Genomic DNA, 20139 nt, shown 5'->3' with positions numbered 1-20139 from the left:
CCACTCCCCCTGCTTTTGTTTCCTCTCTTGCTGTGTGTGTGTGTGTCTCTCTCTCAAATAAATAAAATCTTGAAAGAAAGAACGAAAGAAAGAAAAGAAACTTCATTATTTCAATCATAAAGCAAATTAAGATAATTTCAGAATCCCCCAGCAGGCCATAAAATGAACACAGCATTCTCTACTAACCATTCAGCAATACTGACTTGGGGCAAATACTTATTTATAAAGCTAGATAAACACAGGAAGAATTTATTATAGAGGAAGGAATACATATTCCAGTCAACACTACCCATCTTTCTTTTTCACATAGTCTTACTTCATGCATAAAGGACAGTATTTAGAGAAAACCACAGAACTGTGCCCAAGTTACCAGAAAGATGTATCTGTCTTTCATGGTAGACTGCAAGATCACAAAAATAGATCACAGAAATAGAATTTAGAACTTAGCATGGCACCTGGAATATGAGACGCTAAGGTCACAGATAACCACAGCACTATACATTATGTATTTTACAGTTTAAAGGAAAGTTTTCAGACGTGAAAATGTGTTCAACACCATAAGTTAAATTCTAAAAGGGCTGTTGGGGACACCTGGGTGGCTCGGTCAGTTAAGCGTCCAAGTCTTGGTTGACTCAGGCTATGACCTCAGGCTCAACACTCAGCAGGGCATCTATTTGAACATTATCTCCCTCTGCCCCTCCCCCTACTCTCTCTCTCTCTCAGAAGAACAAATAAATTAAAAAAATTTTTTTTTTAAAAAAGGGTGGTCAGGTTCTTTAAGGGCCTTAGTAAGGAACACTAGGGGCATCTGGGTGGCTCAGTAGGTTAGGCGTCCAATTCTTGATTTCAGTTCTGGTCATGATCTCAGGGTTGTGAGATTGTGCCCTATACGGGGCTCCTGGCTCAGTGGAAAGCCTGCTTGAGATTCTCTCTTCCTCTCTCTCTCTCTAGCCATCTCTCCATTCCTGTGTGCACTCTCTAACAAATAAATCTTAAACAAACACACACTAAACTTTACCTTTGTGAAGATGGCCAGGGGCATGCCATATTGGTCTTCTTCCAAACCAGAAATTAGCCCTGGTATCAGTACCACCTGGCCTGTATTAGCTTGAGGTTGTACAGTAATTGGAGGACTGTCTGAGGGCACAGACTCCTTTGGAAATGAGTTTGTCTGTTCTGAACCCTGTTCCCTTTCTTTCAAGGTAGGGTCCTCTAAGATGCTAGGATCCAAGGTCTCCCAGTCACTTTCTGAAGACTCTGGAGATGGGCGAGAAGGAGGTTTCAAATATTGACTGGTTTCATTGGGTTCCTGTCCTTTGCTGCTGTCATCTTCTACTTGGAGCAACGGTTCTTCGGTCTTGATGACAGCATCTCCTCCGTGGTTTCCTGTCATGATTTTCTTAACAGTTCCTGAGTTGGTATTTGAAATGTCAGGAGCAGACATAGACACAAAATCATCTGCAGGGTGATTACTTTCATGAAGCCCAGCATCTTCAGACATACTCTTTCGGGGTCTGTACTGAGAACAGTCACTGAGACCATGTTCAATCATGCCTACAACATACAATATTGAACAGCTTGGCTTACAATCAAGTGGGAAAAGATAAGAGTTGCATATTCCATTCTAAATAGTAGAACTCTCCTATAAAAATTTTAGTAAGTTATGCTTGCACACATTTTAATTTAAAAAAAAAAAAAAGAAAGAAAAATCTCATATAAAAGAAACCCAATGTCAAAAGAAAATCATGTCAAAATAAAAATGTTATCCCTAGTAAGTTTATTCTTAAAAATTTTAGCACTGAAAGTTCCAATAAAAGTTAAACTAAAGAAAGAGTAGATATCGTTACCCTCTTACCTGGAAAAAGGGATAACACAGTCATCAGGGCACCCACCAATTTATTCACTGGAGAAATATAAAAGAGAACCTGAAATGGATTAAGTCAAGATTAAATCAGAAAATCCATGAAGCTACATCATAAAAAAAGGGGGGAGGGAGAGATAGAGAAGAAAAAATTCTTCTTTATAGAAGGATAACAGCTAATACAGCATTAATGAAAGAATCAAAGAAATCTAGGAGCATCTACCATGATTCAGATGAAAATTACCAATGGAAGCTAAAACTAATGTGAAAGGTTGCTGGGCAACAGGATATTCACATAGCTTCAAATTTACCATCCCACAGATTAGCTATTAGTGGCAAAGGGAAACACAAGTACCTCATTATGAAGAAATCTGGGGATTACCACTTTAATCAAATGATCAAGTTTTCCATTACCAATAATACTACTATAGTTATGGACATCCTGGTGTGATAACTCTGAGGACACACCTGTATAGTATGCTTGCCACACAAGTTTAATCTGAAACTAGTCAAAAGAAAATAATCAGACAAATCTAATAGGATTCTTTAAAAAACAAAAACAAACAAACAAACAAACAAACAAACAAAAAAAAGCCAATGCCATGAAAAACAGAAAGAAACCAAAAAAGAGCAAGGTGGTAGAGCTGTTTGAGATGAAAGGATTAAGGAGAATTATAAGGCAATACATGATGCTTGGCCCCCTAGAAACAACCAGTTTATAGGACATTATTATAACATCCGAAGAAATTTGAAAATGGACTGCATTTCTTGAATGTGAAAACGGTATTTTGGTTATACAGAAATATACTCTATTCTTTTTTTTTTTTTTTTTTAAGGATTTTATTTATCCATTAGACAGAGATCACAAGCAGGCAGAGAGGCAGGCAGAGAGAAAGGGAAATAGGCTCCCCGCTGAGCAGAGAGCCCCTTGCGGGGCTTGATCCCAGGACCCTTGGACCACAACCCAAGCCAAAGGCAGAGGCTTTAGCCACTGAGCCACCCAGACGCCCGAATATATTCTATTCTTAAGGAATACATCTTGGGGTGCCTGGGTGGCTCAGTTGGAAGCATCTGTCTTTAGCTCAGGTCTTGATTCTGGGGTTCTGGGATGGAATCCCTTGTCAGACACCCTGCTCAGCAGGGAGCCTACTTCTCCTCAGTTGTTCTGGTCTTTCACTCTCAAATGAATCAATCAAATCTTTAAAAGAAAAAGGAAAAAAAAAAGAAACATAGCTTAAAGTTTTTAGGGGTAAAGTACCATGACTTTAAAATTATTAGGATGGGCAGCAAGGTGGGAATGAACAAAGCAATATAATGCAAAAGTGGCAAAATGTTAATCGTCAATATCGATCAAGTGTGTAAAAGTTCATTACGGTGTTTTTTCAACTTTTCTGTAGGTTTGACATTTTTCAGAGTAAAACTTGAGAAAAAAAATCAGAAACAGGATTAGATGTTTAAAAGCAACATTTGGTAATCATTAAATTAGTTGGAAAAAAAAACAAGCAAAGATTTGCTTAAGCAAGGAAGGTTTTTGTTTGTTTTTAAACAATTAAATCATTCAGTGACACAGAAGTGCTATTTGAGAGAGGAGAGCACCCACAACTGTCTATGCTTTCCTTACAGATGATCTTATTTAAGGAGTGCTTTCCAAGTACAGAGAAACAAATTGTTGCATTAAAGGACATCCTTATTTCATCAATTCAATATAAAAAGAGTGTATCTGTGATTTGCCACATTAGATAAAGTTATATGATCATAAATGCCACTACATATAGCTAGGCTAAGTACTATTTTGGAAGATTTTTGTTTTAGATACATATACCCATGTGTGCCCTGGGTTGTAATGCAAAATACTTTTTATTATGAACTGCAATAACAAAGTTTGAAACCTACAACTCAACAAGTAAAGAAACAAACAAAAAACAAAATAACAACACCAAAAAACCTGACTAAAATGGGCAAAGGAATTGAGCAAACATTTCTTCAAGGAAAGTACACAAATGACCAATAAGCATATGAAAAGGTGCTCAACATTACTAACCATTAGGGAAATGCAAATCAAAACAGGAGATACCACCTCACACCTATTAGGATGGTTACAATCAAAAAACTAAAAAATAACAAGTGTTGGTAAGAATGTATAGACACTGGAATCCTTGTACACTGCTGACAGGAAGATAAAATGGTGCAGCCATTATGGAAAACAGGATGGTGGTTACTCAAAAAAAAAAATGAAAATAGAATTACCATCTGGCCCAGCAATACCACTTCTAGGTCTATACCCAAAAGAACTGGAAGTAGGGTTTTGAAGAAATCTATGCATATCAACATTCATAGTAACATTTTTCATGAGAGCCAAAAGGTGGAAGCAACCCAAGTGTCCATCAGAGGGGAAACAGATAAACAAAATATGGTACGTACATACAATGGATATTATTCAGCCCCCCGCCTTTTTAAAGAGGATTTTACTTATTTATTTGACAGACAGAGATCACAAGTAGGCAGAGAGGCAGGCAGAGAGAGAGGAAGGGAAGCCGGCTTCCCGCTGAGCAGAAAGCCCAATGCGGGCTCAATCCCAGGACCCTGATATCATGACCTGAACCAAAGGCAGAGGCTTTAACCCACTGAGCCACCCAGCTGCCCTTGCTCAGCCATTTTTTAAAAGGAAAGGAATTCTGACACGTGTTATACAGGGATGAGCCTTGAGGGCACTATGCTTAGTGAAGAAGCCAGTCACAAAAAGATAAAAACAGCATGATTTCACTTTTATAAGGAACTCAGACTAGCCAAATTCATAGAAACAGTAAGTAGAAGGGTCACTGTCAATGGAGAGGGAAAAATGGGAAGTTACTGTTTAATGAGTACAGTTCTAATTTTGCATAATGAAGAGTTTGTGAATGGATGGTGATGATAGAACAACACGGTGAATGTACTTAATGCCACTCAACTATATACTAAAAACTGGCTAAGATGATAAATTATGTGTTTCATGTATTTTACAACAATTAAAAACATTTTTAAAAAGTTAAAACATTGCACATATAGTATGTTAGATTCACCATTTTAAGAATTACCTTTTTTCTCTTTGAAGAAGAAACACATACTCATTAGAGAAAACCAGCAAAGCATTTCCTTCTTAAAAATATATTCTAGGCTCACTTGGGTGACTCAATCAGTTAAGTGTAACTCTTGATTTCTGCTCAGAAATCTCAGAGTCCTGAGAACGAGCCCTTTGTCGGGCTCTGAGCTCAGTGCAGAATCTGCTTGAGATTTTTTTCTCTCCTCTCCCCCTCTCCTTCTGCCCTTCTCCCCTGCTCATACTTTAAATAAATAATAAATAAATAAATCTTGAATAAATAAAAATATAACCTACATTCTCACCAAATTGCTCATGTCTTTCCTTCCAGTCTCTTTTTATTTTTTTTTTTAAGATTTTAAAAGTTTATTTGAGAGAGAGAGACAGAGAGAGAATGAGAGAGAGCATGAGAGCAGAAAGGTCAGGAAGAGAAGCAGACTCCCTGCCGAGCAGGGAGCCCGATGTGGGACTCAATTCCGGGACTCAAGGATCATGACCTGAGCTGAAGGCAGTCGCTTAACCAGCTGAGCCACCCGGGCACCCGCCAGTCTCTTTTTAATAAATATATATTAATTTATAAAATTGGGATCATGGGCTTGATACGTACTTGGACAAACTTTCACATAACATTCAATGAAACATCTTTATAATAAAAAAACTCTCAGAATCTCTTTAGTCATTTGGAATCATACACAATATATAAGATGAACCAGTACTTACTCACCAATTACTCATTATTATAAATTATTCTGTGACAGAATGTCTTAGATGGAGCTTTGTGTCCAACTCACATTAATTCTGGAAAATAAATCTCTAAAAGAAGAACTACTAGACCAAAGGAATAAACATTTTTTTTTAAAGATTTTATTTATTTGACAGAGATCACAAGTAGGCAGAGAGGTAGGCAGAGAGAGGAGGAAGCAGGCTCCCTGCTGAGCAGAAAGCCCGATGCAGGGCTCGATCCCAGGACCCTGGGATCATGACCTGAGCCGAAGGCAGAGGCTTAATCCACTGAGCCACCCAGGAACCCCATAATTCTATATAGTATTTAAGGAATGTCAACCCATGTTAAATATTGTGTTCCTTCAAATCTCACCTTTTTTTCAAGAAGAATTAGTTTAAACAGGATTAAGACCTAAAGAAAAAATACTGTATTAAAATAAGAAACTCAAGCTTATTACTCATTTGCCTTTTCCCTTCCTCAAACACAACCATATATCATTTAATCAATATTAACTACAGTGCTTAAAACTACATTGAAAATTATGAACATACTGAAAATTTTAAAATTATGTATTTACTAAGAACTACTTAAATCTCTAACAAATTATGCTTTTTGGAAGGAGTTATGTTATTTTTGCTTGAAATATCTGCAAGCTCCTTCAAGGGAAGGGACTATTCATTGGATGTCCAGGGCACTTACACAGCAGATACTCAATAAATGTATATAAATGAATGATCAATGTGTGTAAGTCTCAGTCAACATATTTTTAATAATAAAGATCACAAGACCTAAGTATAGATATTTTATTAGAAAATGTTTCACTCTCAGAGCAACATATAAACTACTCTGTGAAATTAAAACACGTTCCTTTCCACTCTAATTTCATGACATCTGAAATTACAAAGACAAGAGAAAAAATAATCCTCTTCTGCACAGAAATAGTATTCCTGTATTTTAAAAAATGTCTATCAGCTCTACCAACATTTTCAACTTTTATCTAAGAACTGTCTTAGAAGAAATAAAATATGGTATGTTACAATCTGTATTCAACCTTGCAGCAAGAGAATATGCTCAGTTAAATGAACACAGGTTTAGGACATTATAAATTAAATAAAAGGTATCATACCTTGTGTCGAAAATGAAGCACAAGATCTCGAGGAGACAGACCTGCAATGTTAAACAAAAAAGCTAATCTGTGATGACAACATATAGGTTTTGTCAAAGAAAGTTTCTTCCCACCAAAGGAAAGGTAGGTAAAAATAGGAATAGTAAGAATATGGGAATATTAAAATATTTACATAATATCTGATTATGTAACCTATATGCTTAGAATTATATGCTGTGTCAAACACAGCAGGATCCAACAGAACTTCCTACAATAACAGAAATGTTCTAATCTGCATTGCTCAATACAGCAGCTACATATGGCCAATGAACATCTGAAATGCAGCATGTATACTGACAAAAGGACTTTTTAACTTTAACTTTTATTGATTCTAATCTAAATATAAATAGCCACATAAGGCTAATGGCTACTTTATTAGCTTTTCATCACAGAAAGGATATTTACCAAGTGCCTATTGAGCACCTTGGATACCAATGATATTCTGGATTATCAAAACAGTATAAATCAAACAAAACTACCAACTTGAACAATCTTAGCATAAAAAGAGCTAAGCAGTTATAAGAGAGAACTGACTTGGCCAGCATTACCATAAGAAAAAGAAAAAACTTCCATTATTATTCTGAGAAGCAGAAATTTGCTTTATAGGATAATAGTTCTAAATAATGCTACAATTACATTATAACCTTTCTCAGTAGAAATAAATACTGGTTAAGAAGATATTTAAGGTATCAGCAACATCAAACACTGAATAATTTAAACTTAGATCCCATATAGATATTTAACTTTGATTAAGAAGTTTAACATGCAACTCGGTTTACCAAATGTATAGAAATGAAGGCGTTTCTTCTGATTTGTAAAAAAGCGACTTACCAAGATATACTTGGGATCCTTCTAATGAAGTTCCTCCCAAGGAACTATTCATATGCTCATAAAGCTCCTATAAAATACAGATTCAACTTAGAACATTTTACAATCATTTCAGACACTAAATTAGCAGTATGATGACCAGGAAAAAAATTGGTTCTTTAACTGAGGCTGTTTGTTTTGACACTAACAATAGAAGTCTCTCTCTGAAACCTTCCCAGTTTCCAGCACTCCCTCCTTCTCTTCCTCTTCATTTTAGGGCTTATTAGTTCACTCACATGGTGGTATGGATTCTAGGCTAAGTTCCCTCTACTTTTCTTGCTAAATACCTAAATGTCCTATACTCACTAAAATCCAGGTGAGATCCATGTTCTGTACATTCATAGCAGCCCAAAGAAAAACATGCTAAAACAGTCATGTAGTCTGGTTTTTTTTGTTTGTTTTTTGCTTTGGGAGATTGGAACCAGAAAACTGATAAACATATTGTGCGGTATTTTAATAAAACAAGCAAATTTAGAGAAGCAATGCCATAGCAAAAGAGGTACTATCCACTAACAGAAACACTTATGTTAATTATAGCCATTTGTGGTCATTATTTCCTAATTAAAGGCAGTTTGGTTAAACAATAAATTTCAACTGTACATTTTGGGCAGATCCTTGCCTTTCAATGTTATTTCCTCTTCTCAATTTGCAAATCTCTGTGAGTTTTTTCTTTTTAAATTTTTATTTAAAATCTAGTTAATATACAGTACAATATTGGTTTTAGAAGATTTCAGTGATTTAGCATTTACATACAAAAGCCAGTGCTCATCACAACAAATGCCCTCCTAAATATTGGGTACCCATCTAGCCCATCCTCCATGCACCTCCCTCCATCAACCCTCAGCAGTTTGTTCTCCATCCTTAAGAGTCTCTTATGGTCTGTTTCCCTCTCTCCCTTTTTTTCCCTTCCCTTTCCATATGTTCATTTGTTTTGCTTCTTAAATTCCACCATGAGTGAAATCATATGGTATTTTTCTCTGACTTCTTTTGCTTGGCATAATACACTCTAGCTCCATGCATGTCATTGCAAATGACAAGATTCCATACCACATCTTCTTTATCCATTCATCAATCAATGGACACCTGGGCTCTTTCCATAGTTTGGCTATTGTTGATAATGCTGCTTTAAGTACATTTGGGGTATACATACCCCTTCAAATCTGTATTTATATATCCTTTGGATAAATAACTAGTAGTGCAATTGCTGGATCATAGTAGAGTCAATGTTACTTTCAAAGAAGAATGTCTTTCTTAAGCTAACAAGATTATCTTCACAGTATTACTGACGAGAGTAACTGATTCATGAATCTGCCTTCAGACAAATAGATCTAAAGAGGGATATAGTTACCTTTAGGATGGAAATTTGGGAAAAATCCTTCTCTTCAAAATATGCATGTGTAATGAGCTGAAGTTTTGCTTGAAGTAAGCCATAGAGAGGCTTAGAGAAAAAAAACACTATTAGTTTGATAATAATAACAGATAAACATCTTACAACTTTGTAATTAAAAGAACAGGGAGGAAAAACTCACTTTAACTTTAGTATCTTTATTATTCACAGCTAAAAGCTGTTAAATCACCTGTTCCAGCTCTATGGCTGCTGCCAGAAAGTGCCTGACACACTTCTGCTCTTACCACTCAGTGACATAACCTGGGCACAGAACCTCTCCACATTTGCTTACTGATGTGAACACTGGCATATGAAAAGACAGTACATCTCATGCGGTTGTTTCCAGAATTAAGTAACACATGTGAAAGCACTCAGAGTATCTGGCACTTGGAAAGCATTTAAACGCTGGCTATTACAAAATTTAAAACATTCTAATTCTGCACTGTTCTGCTGGTGTGTGGTGACACTTAATCATCCTTATAGTGGCCAGTTCTTATTATCTAGTTGAACATTCATAATTAAACTAAGTTCACTTCCCTTTTTTGCATTCTACAGAGGCTTGGAACAACTAGTCCGTGTCCTTTATGAAAATATTCTTTTTCATCCTTCAACAAAATTATTCCTTAATTCTTATTTTTATTTAAGACCCTCTTCTACTATTTCCATCCTTTTTATTTTCAATGTTCTTTCCTAGATGCTTCCTGATTTCTCTGTTCTTCTAAGAATGCATAGACAATGTTGTTTATATACTCTAATTAATCAAAACAATACCGGAAGAGCTCCCCCGACCAATATCCCTGTTAATATATTATTACCATCTAAATTACTTAATATATGGGCACGTGGGTGGCTCAGTGTGTTAAGCCTCTGCCTTCGGCTCAGGGCATGATCTCAGAGTCCTGGGATCAAGCCAAGCCCCCATCGGGCTCTCTGCTTGGCAGGGAGCCTGCTTCCCCCCCTCTCTCTGCCTGCCTTTCTGCCTGTCTACTTGTTATATCTGTCAAATAATAAAATCTTTAAAAAAAATAAAGTATCTAAGTATAGTCACATTTTATATATTTTAAATATATATCTTATATATATTTTCATGTTTTTATATATAAAGACTATAATCACTATGAACCACCAAAAGCTTTTGCGTGAGCTAGCTCCCCCATCCCTTATGCTGTTTAAAGACAACTAAAATCAGATTTTCACCCCAATTTTATCACATAATAAGTTTATAAGAGATATATTTTCTCTCATCTATTTGTAAAATAAGAGGAATAAATACTTAGATCTCACTACTTTTATATGAGGATTCAAATGACAATTACATCTAAAAAGTATCTGGTATAGGATTAATACCTGACCTACAGGGACCTGATGAATGGTATTTATTGTTATTATAATTCTTCCTTGAAGAAAGATTACTCAAGATGTCTTTCAGCATGTCACACTTGCTTTACTATCTGGTACTCCTATACCTTGATCATCTGGCCCAGTATAAAAAAAGTATTCACTGATGTCTACTTTTTAGGCTATCCTTCTGGAAACTATCTAGGTGCAATCTACCAATGTTCTGATAGTGGGATCTTTAACAACCTTTTTTTTTTTTTAAGTAGTCTATTCTTGTCCTCTATTTAAAATTATGATCTTGGAAGCAATATCTGATCCTCAAAATCTTATTAAGTCCCACAGTATAAACTATCATTATTTAGGTTTTTTTTAAGCTTAGTAGTAAAAGCCCAAACAAATCCTATTTTGCAAAATTCAACATATATTAAGCAAACTACATTTAAACTGTCTGTGGATAAAAGAAATTGGACAAGACGGGGGCACCTAGGTGGCTCAGTCTGTTAAGCAACTGCCTTCAGCTCGGGTCACGATCTCAGGGTCCTGGCATTGAGCCCTGTCTTGGGTTCCCTGCTCAGTGGGTTGTCTGTTTCTCCCTCCCCTTTTCCTTCTGCACCCCCTCCCCAAGCTGACTCTCAAATGGATAAATCTTTAAAAGAAAGAAAAGAAAGAAACTGGGAAATACAGAAGAAATAATTAAACAAAACCTACATACATTTGGTGACTAAGCAAATGAAATAGTCTCCATTTTTATTTCGGTTAAATGCAGAAACGTCTGTATTCAGTAATCATATAGTTATAAGATAATTAATATGATTGAGATCTAGATTTTCTCCCCACAAAGGAGACTTGGGAGATTATATTTACATGTAGAATTAGCCATTTGATGTTATTTGTGAAGGTGTTATTATCCCATTAGTTTAAAAAAAAAAAAAAAGGAACACTATGAATGATTTAACGAAGAGCTATGAAAAATAACAGATGTTACATATTTTCTTCAAAAAATAAAAGTTAAAATATACACTTGCATCTGATCAACCTGTACACAGATGAAATAATTTTAAAGTACATTATTGTACAATTCATTATGTCATTTCTGTTCCTCAAAATTTTAAGTTTTTTAAAGATTTTATTTAATTTTTAGAGAGTCCAGGGCATGCCCACAGGAGCACGGGGAGAGACAGAGGGAGAGAGAATCCCAGGCTGACTTCCTGCTGAGTGCAGAGCCCTACCCTGAGCTCAACTTCAAGTAAATCTGAAATCATGACCTGAGCTGAAATAAGAGTCAGACGCTTAACCCATTGAGCCACCCTAGGTGCCCCCCAAATTTTAAGTTTTTAAAGAGCAGGTTAAGGTTACAATTTTTCATAGCAAGAGTCATGTACTTTTAAATCATCAATAAAATCTGAGCACTTATGATATTTTGAGTTTTAGTAATACATTATTTACCTGAAGTCTTAAGAACAAAATAAAAATGGATAAATGAAATATTATCAGCTACCTCACTTTGGTCAAATGTCAACCTCTTTTCCGAATACCTAGGTAAGAGATTTCCTTTGTCTTATCTAGTTGTGGATAGAGGGGCAAATGAGAATAACACTGCTGAAAGGCAAAGAGAAAGAGGAGATGCACGACAATAAATAAGAGCCCCTAATGAATTTTAATCTATTACTGTTTCCATAAATCTCTCCTTATTCTAATAGTGCCTTATTCTCAAGTAAAAATCTGCCATGAATTTTTAACAAACACATTAACAAGTTACTTGGTCTCTTACCAACTTGCTTAGAACACAGACACTTTTCTGAACGGTCTCTCTGGTGATATCTGCTTGCCGTACTTTCAATGCCTATGTGAACAGTCATTATTAGAAATATTCCATAGAGATATTCTAAAATCATCATCTTTCAATGTAAAAATAGCAGGAAGATAGAAAAAATTTCTTACCTTTAGTTAAAATCCAAATATATTGAGAATCTCAGAAAATATTTATTGACTGAGTCAGCCAGGAAACTGTGCTAGAATCTGGCAGGCACTAGGAATGTAACCACGAGAGATAATCCCTACTCTCAAGGAACTTACTGTATGATGGAGAATACTTTCTATGTAAGTTGCCACACCCATAATGCAAATCAAATGTCCTTGATTCTGGTTTGAAAATGGGCACCCTTTCAGAGACTACTGTTCCTGTGAGAAGAGGTCAGTTTAAGATATGACAAAAACTCCCAAGATGGAAGAACTGGCAACAGTTTTGTTAAGGTGGTTGTTCTTTTTTTTGTGTGTGTTAGCAAATGCTACCATGCAGAACACTAAACTTTATTCACTTTATTTATATATTTAACATTTCTAAAGTATTTACTTCCTGCTTTGACCAAAATTGAAAAACACAGCAGCACTGACAGACTCCTCTTTAGGAGAAAAGGGTTATACGTACAGCTACGGAGAATTACGGTTCCTCCTTAACACACAAAGAAAAATATTAATAAAAAAGTGCTTCATTGATCGAAAATAGCTAAGAGCTGCAAGCATTTATTCACACTGTACATCAGACCCAAGAAACCTGTATCATAACCTCTTGGCACGTGTCACTAGGAACTGCACAATCTTTAATTAGACTGACTTCTCCCCACCTGCACAACCAGACCATACAGAGTGTGGAGAAGATAAGGTGGTTATTCTATGCTGCCTGGACTTCATCCTGGCAAACAGGTACTGCAGCCCAGCCCTGAGCCTTGAGGATTCTGAGGATGACCACATGAGATGTCTATAGTTCTCTGCTAGTAAGAAACAAGCCTTCATTTGATCAACCTCAGATAATTCTGTGAGGGAAGTAAGAACTATTCTTCCCCTCTGTAGTGTACTACTGCCTGTCACCTCCTTGGACCTGTCCTAAGGACAAAGGAACCTCAGTGTCTTCAACTGGCTGATGACTGACGACTCTATTAAACTAAGTCAAGGACAGAGAGCTTTCCCTCAATCTGTTTTCTACCTCTCTGCCTTGATTGGAGTCATCTATCAGGTCTCACTTTCACTCAAAGGGCATCAGTCTTTCTCCTACACTCTAGGTCCTTCTGGTACCTGTCTTATCCCTCTGGTTATCGGATGAGGATAGAAAAATTTGGAGAAAATGGCAACCTCCACATACTGCGAGTGGGTCAGACCCAGGGGGTGAGGAAGACAGGCAGTATGAAATGCCATTTAAAGGCTATGCAGAACATGATAACTGTTGTTAATGTTGATAGCTTTGGAGAATTTTACTAGTGTTTACACCACCTATAGGAGATGACGGTGAAAGGAACAGATATCCAAGAACAGGAGGTGGGGGAGGAGGGATTCAGTTCATCTCAGAGAAACAGTAAGGGTAACAGTATATGAAGCAATCAAACATACAAAGCTATCAGACTAACTCTTACTCTCAGGTTTATCTTTATCTTTAAATCCAGTTACTCATTCCATAAATATTTTACTAGGTGTGTCTGATGTTCCAGGCCCTGTGCATGAAGGGCGATTTTACAGTTGTTAACTACTTTAAGGTGGAATTTACACCTGCCATTTATTTTGAAATGACTTAGGGAAAAATACAGACACATTCTCCAAGTGTGTGTGCTAGAATGCTGACATTTGTTGAATCTAGATGGTAGGCATACAGGTGTTCATCATACAATTCTTTTTTTTATTTGCATGATTGAAGTGGTCATTATAAAAAGCTAACATAAATTTTAAAAGATGAAGTTAATTATTTACCTGAGGAAGCTTTTAAAATTCATAATTGCCTAAGCTCTACTCCCAGATACTCTAATTTAGTCACAGCAGAAGGAAAGGTCAGGTGTGTATTTTAAAAGTCTCCAGGTAATTCCAGTTAAAAAAAATCACTGTTTTAGAGCAGCGGTTTGCAATCTTGGCCACATAATGCAATTACCCGAGGAGCTTTTTTAAAACTCCTGATAACCAGAACATTAAATCAAAGTTTCTGGAGCTGGGACCCACTCAGCTCTAGTAGTTGAAGCTCTCCAGGTGACTCCAATGTACAGTGACGTTGAGAAACACTCACTACTTTAGAGTATTAATGATGTCATGATAGGCAAGAGATTTTTACTCAGAGTACCTTCACCACAAAGAACTAGTGCTGCTCAGGAGCAAATCAGCATGAAAGGGGAAGCTACCCATCTTGGCTTAATTTATTAATTAGAGTTATTACAGTTTTCAGGAATTGGCTGGCAGGTAATTTAAGAATCAACAAAACCTTAGTTGTAGATAATTAAGACAAAATGCACGTATTTCAAAGCTCCTAAAGCACCTTCCACTAATTCTAAACAGCTGCTTAAAGAACATATATTATCACTTCACTTTTCTAAAATTATATACCAAACACTAGAAAAAGAAAATTCAAGAACACTATAAAAGTTTAAATACAGTATTTTGAAGACAAATGGATAATTTAGATATTGCTATATAAAAACAATGGGCAAAATATTTTATGGTAATTATAGTTAGCCATGTCAACTTACAGAAACAGTAATGTGAATAAACTGGGAAAACAACTTCAAACTGTTTATAAAAATCTAAAATAATATCAGTGTTTTGTTGTTGTTGTTCATTGTAACGATCATACCTTGGCTTCAATTTGTCGATAGCAGGAGATACCATATACTGTGGCTCCATTTCCATTTCTGGGTGGCAAGTGAAAAAAGACAGTATCTAAGAGATACACAGAAAAATGTGAATACCAAAGTGAATTATCCTTATTAATAATGTAAACTGAAATATTATACAGTTAATTATAACCAAAATGATGATGTAACAAGGAACCCATGTCATACCTACTTCTAGCATCACTGGTTTCTTAGAATCCATCTTATTGCTTTTACTATGTACAATCAATCATGCACATTCTCAAAAAGCCCACAGGGCTGAATTATATAACAGGTTAAAACTGAAACTACAATTATTTATCTCAGAAAATACTTTATCAAACTGTAAGAGATTCTTAATCATAGGAAACAAACTGAGGGTTGCTGGAGGGAAGGGGGTGGTGGGGACTGAAGTAACTGGGTGATGGACATTAAGGAGCACATGGGATCTAAGGAACACTGGGTATAAGACTGATGAATCACTGACCTCTACCTCTGAAACTAATAATACATTATGTTAACTGAATTTAAATTTAAAAATTTTAACCAAAGAATATACTTTATTTCAGATTGAAAGAGGTAGAGAATCATACAAACAAAAGGTAACACATGAATCTTGGATTGATCCAAGAAATTCTTAGAATAACTGGAGAAATTTGAACACAGATTAGATAATTAAGATAATTACTGAATTACTGTTAAATCTCTTAGCTGTCATAATGGTACTGGAAATTATCCTGAGGAATGAGCTTATTATTCTTAAGAGTGCATGCTGAAGTATTTAGAGGTAAACTGTCATAATGTCTGCAACATGGTGTTAGACTTTCAAATAGGACAGGCAAAACTGTACACACACACAATCTGTGAGGTATCCACTATACTATTCCTTCAATTTTTCTGTAGGTTGGGGCACCTGGGTGGCTCAGTGGGTTCAGCTTCGGCCTTGGTTCAGATCATGACCTCAGGGTCCTGGGATCGAGCCCTGAATCGGGGGGGGGGGGGGTCTCAGCTCAGCGGGGAGTCTGCTTCCCCCCTCTCTCTGCCTGCCTCTCTGCCTACTTGTGATCTCTGTTTGTCAAATAAATAAATCTTTTTAAAAAAATAAAAAAAGATTTTATTTTTAAGTAATCCCTACACCGAACATGGGGCTTGAACTTACCCAAAATCCAGAGTTGCATGCTCTACCAATTAAGCCAGCCAGCCACCCCCTGCATGTAAACTTTTAAGCAGAGCACTATAACAGCAGTGGTTCTAGGGGTGGAGAGGTAATCCCAGGTGGGCACTGGAGTACTAATCAGTATGTCTGCAGCTAGAGCCCTAGTCAATTGGTAGCTAGTACAGCTAAGCCCTTTAGTTTCCCTCTGAAAGGAGTCTGAGGATAAATGCAGGAAGTGCTACCAGTAGCACATGTCCTAATCTGGCCACTTACTTTGCTCTCCTGGCAAAAGAATAGCTAACGCTCATTAACATTACCAACATAAACCCAGGACTCCTCTGGAAATCTTCTAGTGCATGACTAGTCATCTCCAAACAAGCATTTAAATATTTTATGAGTAGTTATAAGAAGCCAAAGGCCTTTCATTTACCAAAATACTTAGACTCTAAGATGTCTTGGTAAATTAGGAAAAAAAAGGCACCTACTAATTGCTCCATTGTTTACATACCTTCCTGGTAGTTGTGTGCGCCATCTGGTAAGGCAAGGAAGGGCAAATACTTCCATTCTTCAGGTAAAGTGGGGCTGTCATGACCATCTCCTGGAATCAGGGGCGGGTAAGAGAATTCAACCTAAAATAGTAAGGAATATTAGCCAAAAGCTTTTATCAAATCAAGGGAGCATTTTATCCTGATAGGCAAAAATACTTTAAGACTGTTTAATTTGAGAGAGAGGGAGAAAACTCTCAAGCAGACTTCCCGCTGTGTGGAGTGCAACACATGTGATCATGACCTGAGTCAGTACTTCAAGCCCACACCCACTGGGCCACTCAGGTGCCCTGGCAACAACAATTTTTTAAGATTTATTTACTTTAGGGATGCCTGGGTGATTCAGTTGGTTAAGCGTCCGCCTTTGGCTAAGCTCAAGATCCTAGGGTCCTGGGATTGAGGCCCACAGAACAGGCTCCTCGCTCAACAGGGAGCCTGCTTCTCCTTTTGCCTACCCTGCCTGTAGTCACTCTCTCTGGTCTCTCTAGCAAATAAATAAATAAAATCATTAAAAAAAAATTACTTTAGAGAAAGCAAGAGAGTGCGCATGGGGAGGAGGGCAGAGGGAGAGAGAGAAAATCCCAAGTGGACTCCACATTTAGCTCAGAGCCAACACAGGGCTGGATCTCATGACCCTAAGATTACGATATGAACCAAAATCAAGAGTCCAATGCTCAACTAACTGAGCTATCCAGACGTCCCCTGGGAAAAATACTTTTAGACTGTGAATGACAGATGTAAGGATAAGCTACACTTACTGATGCCATTTGGCATTTTCACCAAACCTATTATACATAAGAAGAAGAAAAAAGGAGTAAAAGGAGGAAAGATTTTTAAGTCTTTTCCCCTGATTTAAAGGTGTTCAGATTTAATATGCATAGGGGGATAGCAGGTAAAGTTGTAGTGACAAGATTGGAGATTTATATTTGTGAATTACATCAAATAGCAATGAAGCCCTGAGAAAAACCAACATCCTACTGAATTGAATAGAAGAGGTCCAACAAGGACGAATGAGAAGTTTGAGCCAAGATCTAGGATTGCTTCTCATCAATTGGCTCCCTTGCTCATAATACTTGTAGCTCTGAGCTAAATATATATATATTTAAAGATTTTATTTATTTGGCAGAGAACACAAGTAGGCAGAGAGGCAGGCAGAAAGAGAGAGAGGAAGGGAAGCAGGCTCCCTGCTGAGCAGAGAGCCCAATGCGGGGCTCCATCCCAGGACCCTGGGATCATGACCTGAGCCGAAGGCAGAGGCTTTAACCCACTGAGCCACCCAGGCGCCTCTCTGAGCTATATTTTTGATGATGAGTTGGCAGGAGAATTGCAGGAGAATGGGTGGGCATTAATCAACGTTTCAGATAATTTTTTGAGAATTTATCAATGAAAAGTTCAATGAAATCCTTCCAACACTATGTCATTTAGAAATAACAGTTTTAGTACACTCTCAGTTTCCAATTACCTGAGTTTATCAGCATTTTCCCTGTGTTTCTATTTTTGTTATTTCAACGAGACTTTTGGAGAGGAAAGAAGAATTTAATGCACGGGATTTGGATTATTATATTGACTTAGAAGTTCTAGGTGATTTACATTTAATTTTCTTTCAAAATGTATTTATACAGGGGCACCTGGGTGGCTCAGTGGGTTAAGCCTCTGCCTTCAGTTCAGGTCATGATCCCAGGATCCTGGGGCTCTCTGCTCTGTGGGGAGCCTGCTTCCTCCTCTCCCTCTGCCTGCCTCTCTGCCTACTTGTGATCTCTGTCTGTCAAATAAAGAAAATCTTTAAAAATATATATATATATTTATATAGGAATTTATAATGCAATAATAATAATATACAGTTGCTCCTTGAATAGTTTTCAACCACACAGGTCCACATATAGGCAAATTTCAATATAGTACAGTACTGTATTTTCACTTCTGTATGATTTTAACATTTTCTTTAGCCTACTTTATTGTAATAATACAGTATAGAACACAAATAATATCCAAAATATGTATTAATCAACTGTCCATGTTGTCAGTGAGGCTTCCAGTCAACAGGCTATTAGTAAAATTTTGGAGGAGTCAAAAGTTATACATGGCATCTCTAACTTCCACATCGTTCAAGGGTCAATTGTATACACTAACGTTGAACGTGAGATTAAGAATCACTTTTAGATCCTACCTTTAATGTGGAAAGATATGATGGTTTATCTTCCCACACTTTAGTGGAATGAATCAAGCTATCACTTGAGTCACATGAGAATTATAAAAGGGCTTTCAAAATGACTTTTAAATAGGTACCCTAGTTCCATATTTACAATCCTTAAAGATACTCAAAATCCTTAATCCAAAATCCTTAAAAAGATACTTCTTTCACTAAGAAGATTCCCTCCCACCCCTGACACTACCACTCTAGCCATCTAGTCATCTTCTTGCCCCCACTTTCAGAAGAAATCACCGTTTTCAGTTTGAAAGGACTTTTTAAAGGTCTGGGTTATGGACAGACTAACTTTTCTCTCAGGGATCCGTCATTTAAGATTAACTGGTTGAAAGCAGAGTATAATCTCAAATTACATTTCATGTTTCTCTGCATCTTTTCTATGTAACACAGAGGTTTCACATACTGTGTGGAAGAAGGTGCAATGTGACAAAGAAGTAATAGAGACATATTTGAAGTTGATACAATGAAGCGGGTAGTTACAGAGTTAAAAAAAAAAAATCCTAATTCAGAATTACTTCAATACCAAAAAGCCAAAACAAAACCTAGAAATAAGGATATAAGTCATTATATTTTATGTAATCAACAACAAATCCCAATTTACACTTATTATTAAGAAGTCCGGGTAATTATTACAACATGTTTCCTTTTGGGAAGCCACTAACCTTAATGTATAGCTATTTATTTATTTATTTATTTTTAATTTTTTTTTTTTAAAGATTTTATTTATTTATTTGTCAGAGAGAGAGAGGAGCGAGAGTGAGCACAAGCAGACAGAGTTGCAGGCAGAGGCAGAGGGAGAAGCAGGCTCCCGGCTGAGCAAGGAGCCCGATGCGGGACTCGATCCCAGGGCGCTGGGATCATGACCTGAGCCGAAGGCAGCCGCTTAACCAGCTGAGCCACCCAGGCGTCCCGTGTATAGCTATTTATTTTAAAAATGTTTAGTATAGTGTAAATATGCTTTTAAGTAAATACAAACATTCTGGACTCAAATTCTCACAATTCCATCATGAAGTACATTGCTCTTTATGTCCGAATGTTTAATATGAAATTCCAAAAGAAAGTAGAACAATGCTCAAACCTCATTTTTTTTTTTTAAGATTTTATTTATTTATTTGACAGAGAGAGATCACAAGTAGGCATAGAGGCAGGCAGAGAGAGAGAGAGGAGGAAGCGGGCTCCCTGCTGAGCA

The 20139-nt window shown here is 36.8% G+C and overlaps 1 protein-coding gene across 3 annotated transcripts in view; it reads right to left on the bottom strand.

Annotated features, from left to right (window-relative positions):
* AVL9 (AVL9 cell migration associated) overlaps window positions 1-20139 on the bottom strand; it is a 61763-nt gene that overhangs the window by 20428 nt on the left and 21196 nt on the right. For all 3 annotated transcript variants that reach the window (XR_009352925.1, XR_009352924.1, XM_059171520.1), the window contains exons 2-10: window positions 16708-16828; window positions 15025-15110; window positions 12190-12261; window positions 9042-9131; window positions 7658-7724; window positions 6788-6828; window positions 6034-6072; window positions 1856-1925; window positions 1019-1554 (exon numbers count right to left, since the gene is read on the bottom strand). Coding sequence is in view for 1 of the 3 variants with exons in the window: in XM_059171520.1 (XP_059027503.1) it covers window positions 1019-1554; window positions 1856-1925; window positions 6034-6072; window positions 6788-6828; window positions 7658-7724; window positions 9042-9131; window positions 12190-12261; window positions 15025-15110; window positions 16708-16828 (1122 nt within the window). In the remaining 2 variants the exon portion in view is untranslated. The remainder of the gene's footprint in view (window positions 1-1018; window positions 1555-1855; window positions 1926-6033; window positions 6073-6787; window positions 6829-7657; window positions 7725-9041; window positions 9132-12189; window positions 12262-15024; window positions 15111-16707; window positions 16829-20139) is intronic.

The sequence above is a fragment of the Mustela lutreola genome, chromosome 4 (assembly GCF_030435805.1).
Source record: "Mustela lutreola isolate mMusLut2 chromosome 4, mMusLut2.pri, whole genome shotgun sequence".
Lineage (NCBI taxonomy): Eukaryota > Metazoa > Chordata > Mammalia > Carnivora > Mustelidae > Mustela > Mustela lutreola.
Note: the sequence above shows the minus strand (reverse complement) of the source record. Positions and strands in the feature narration are given on the sequence as shown.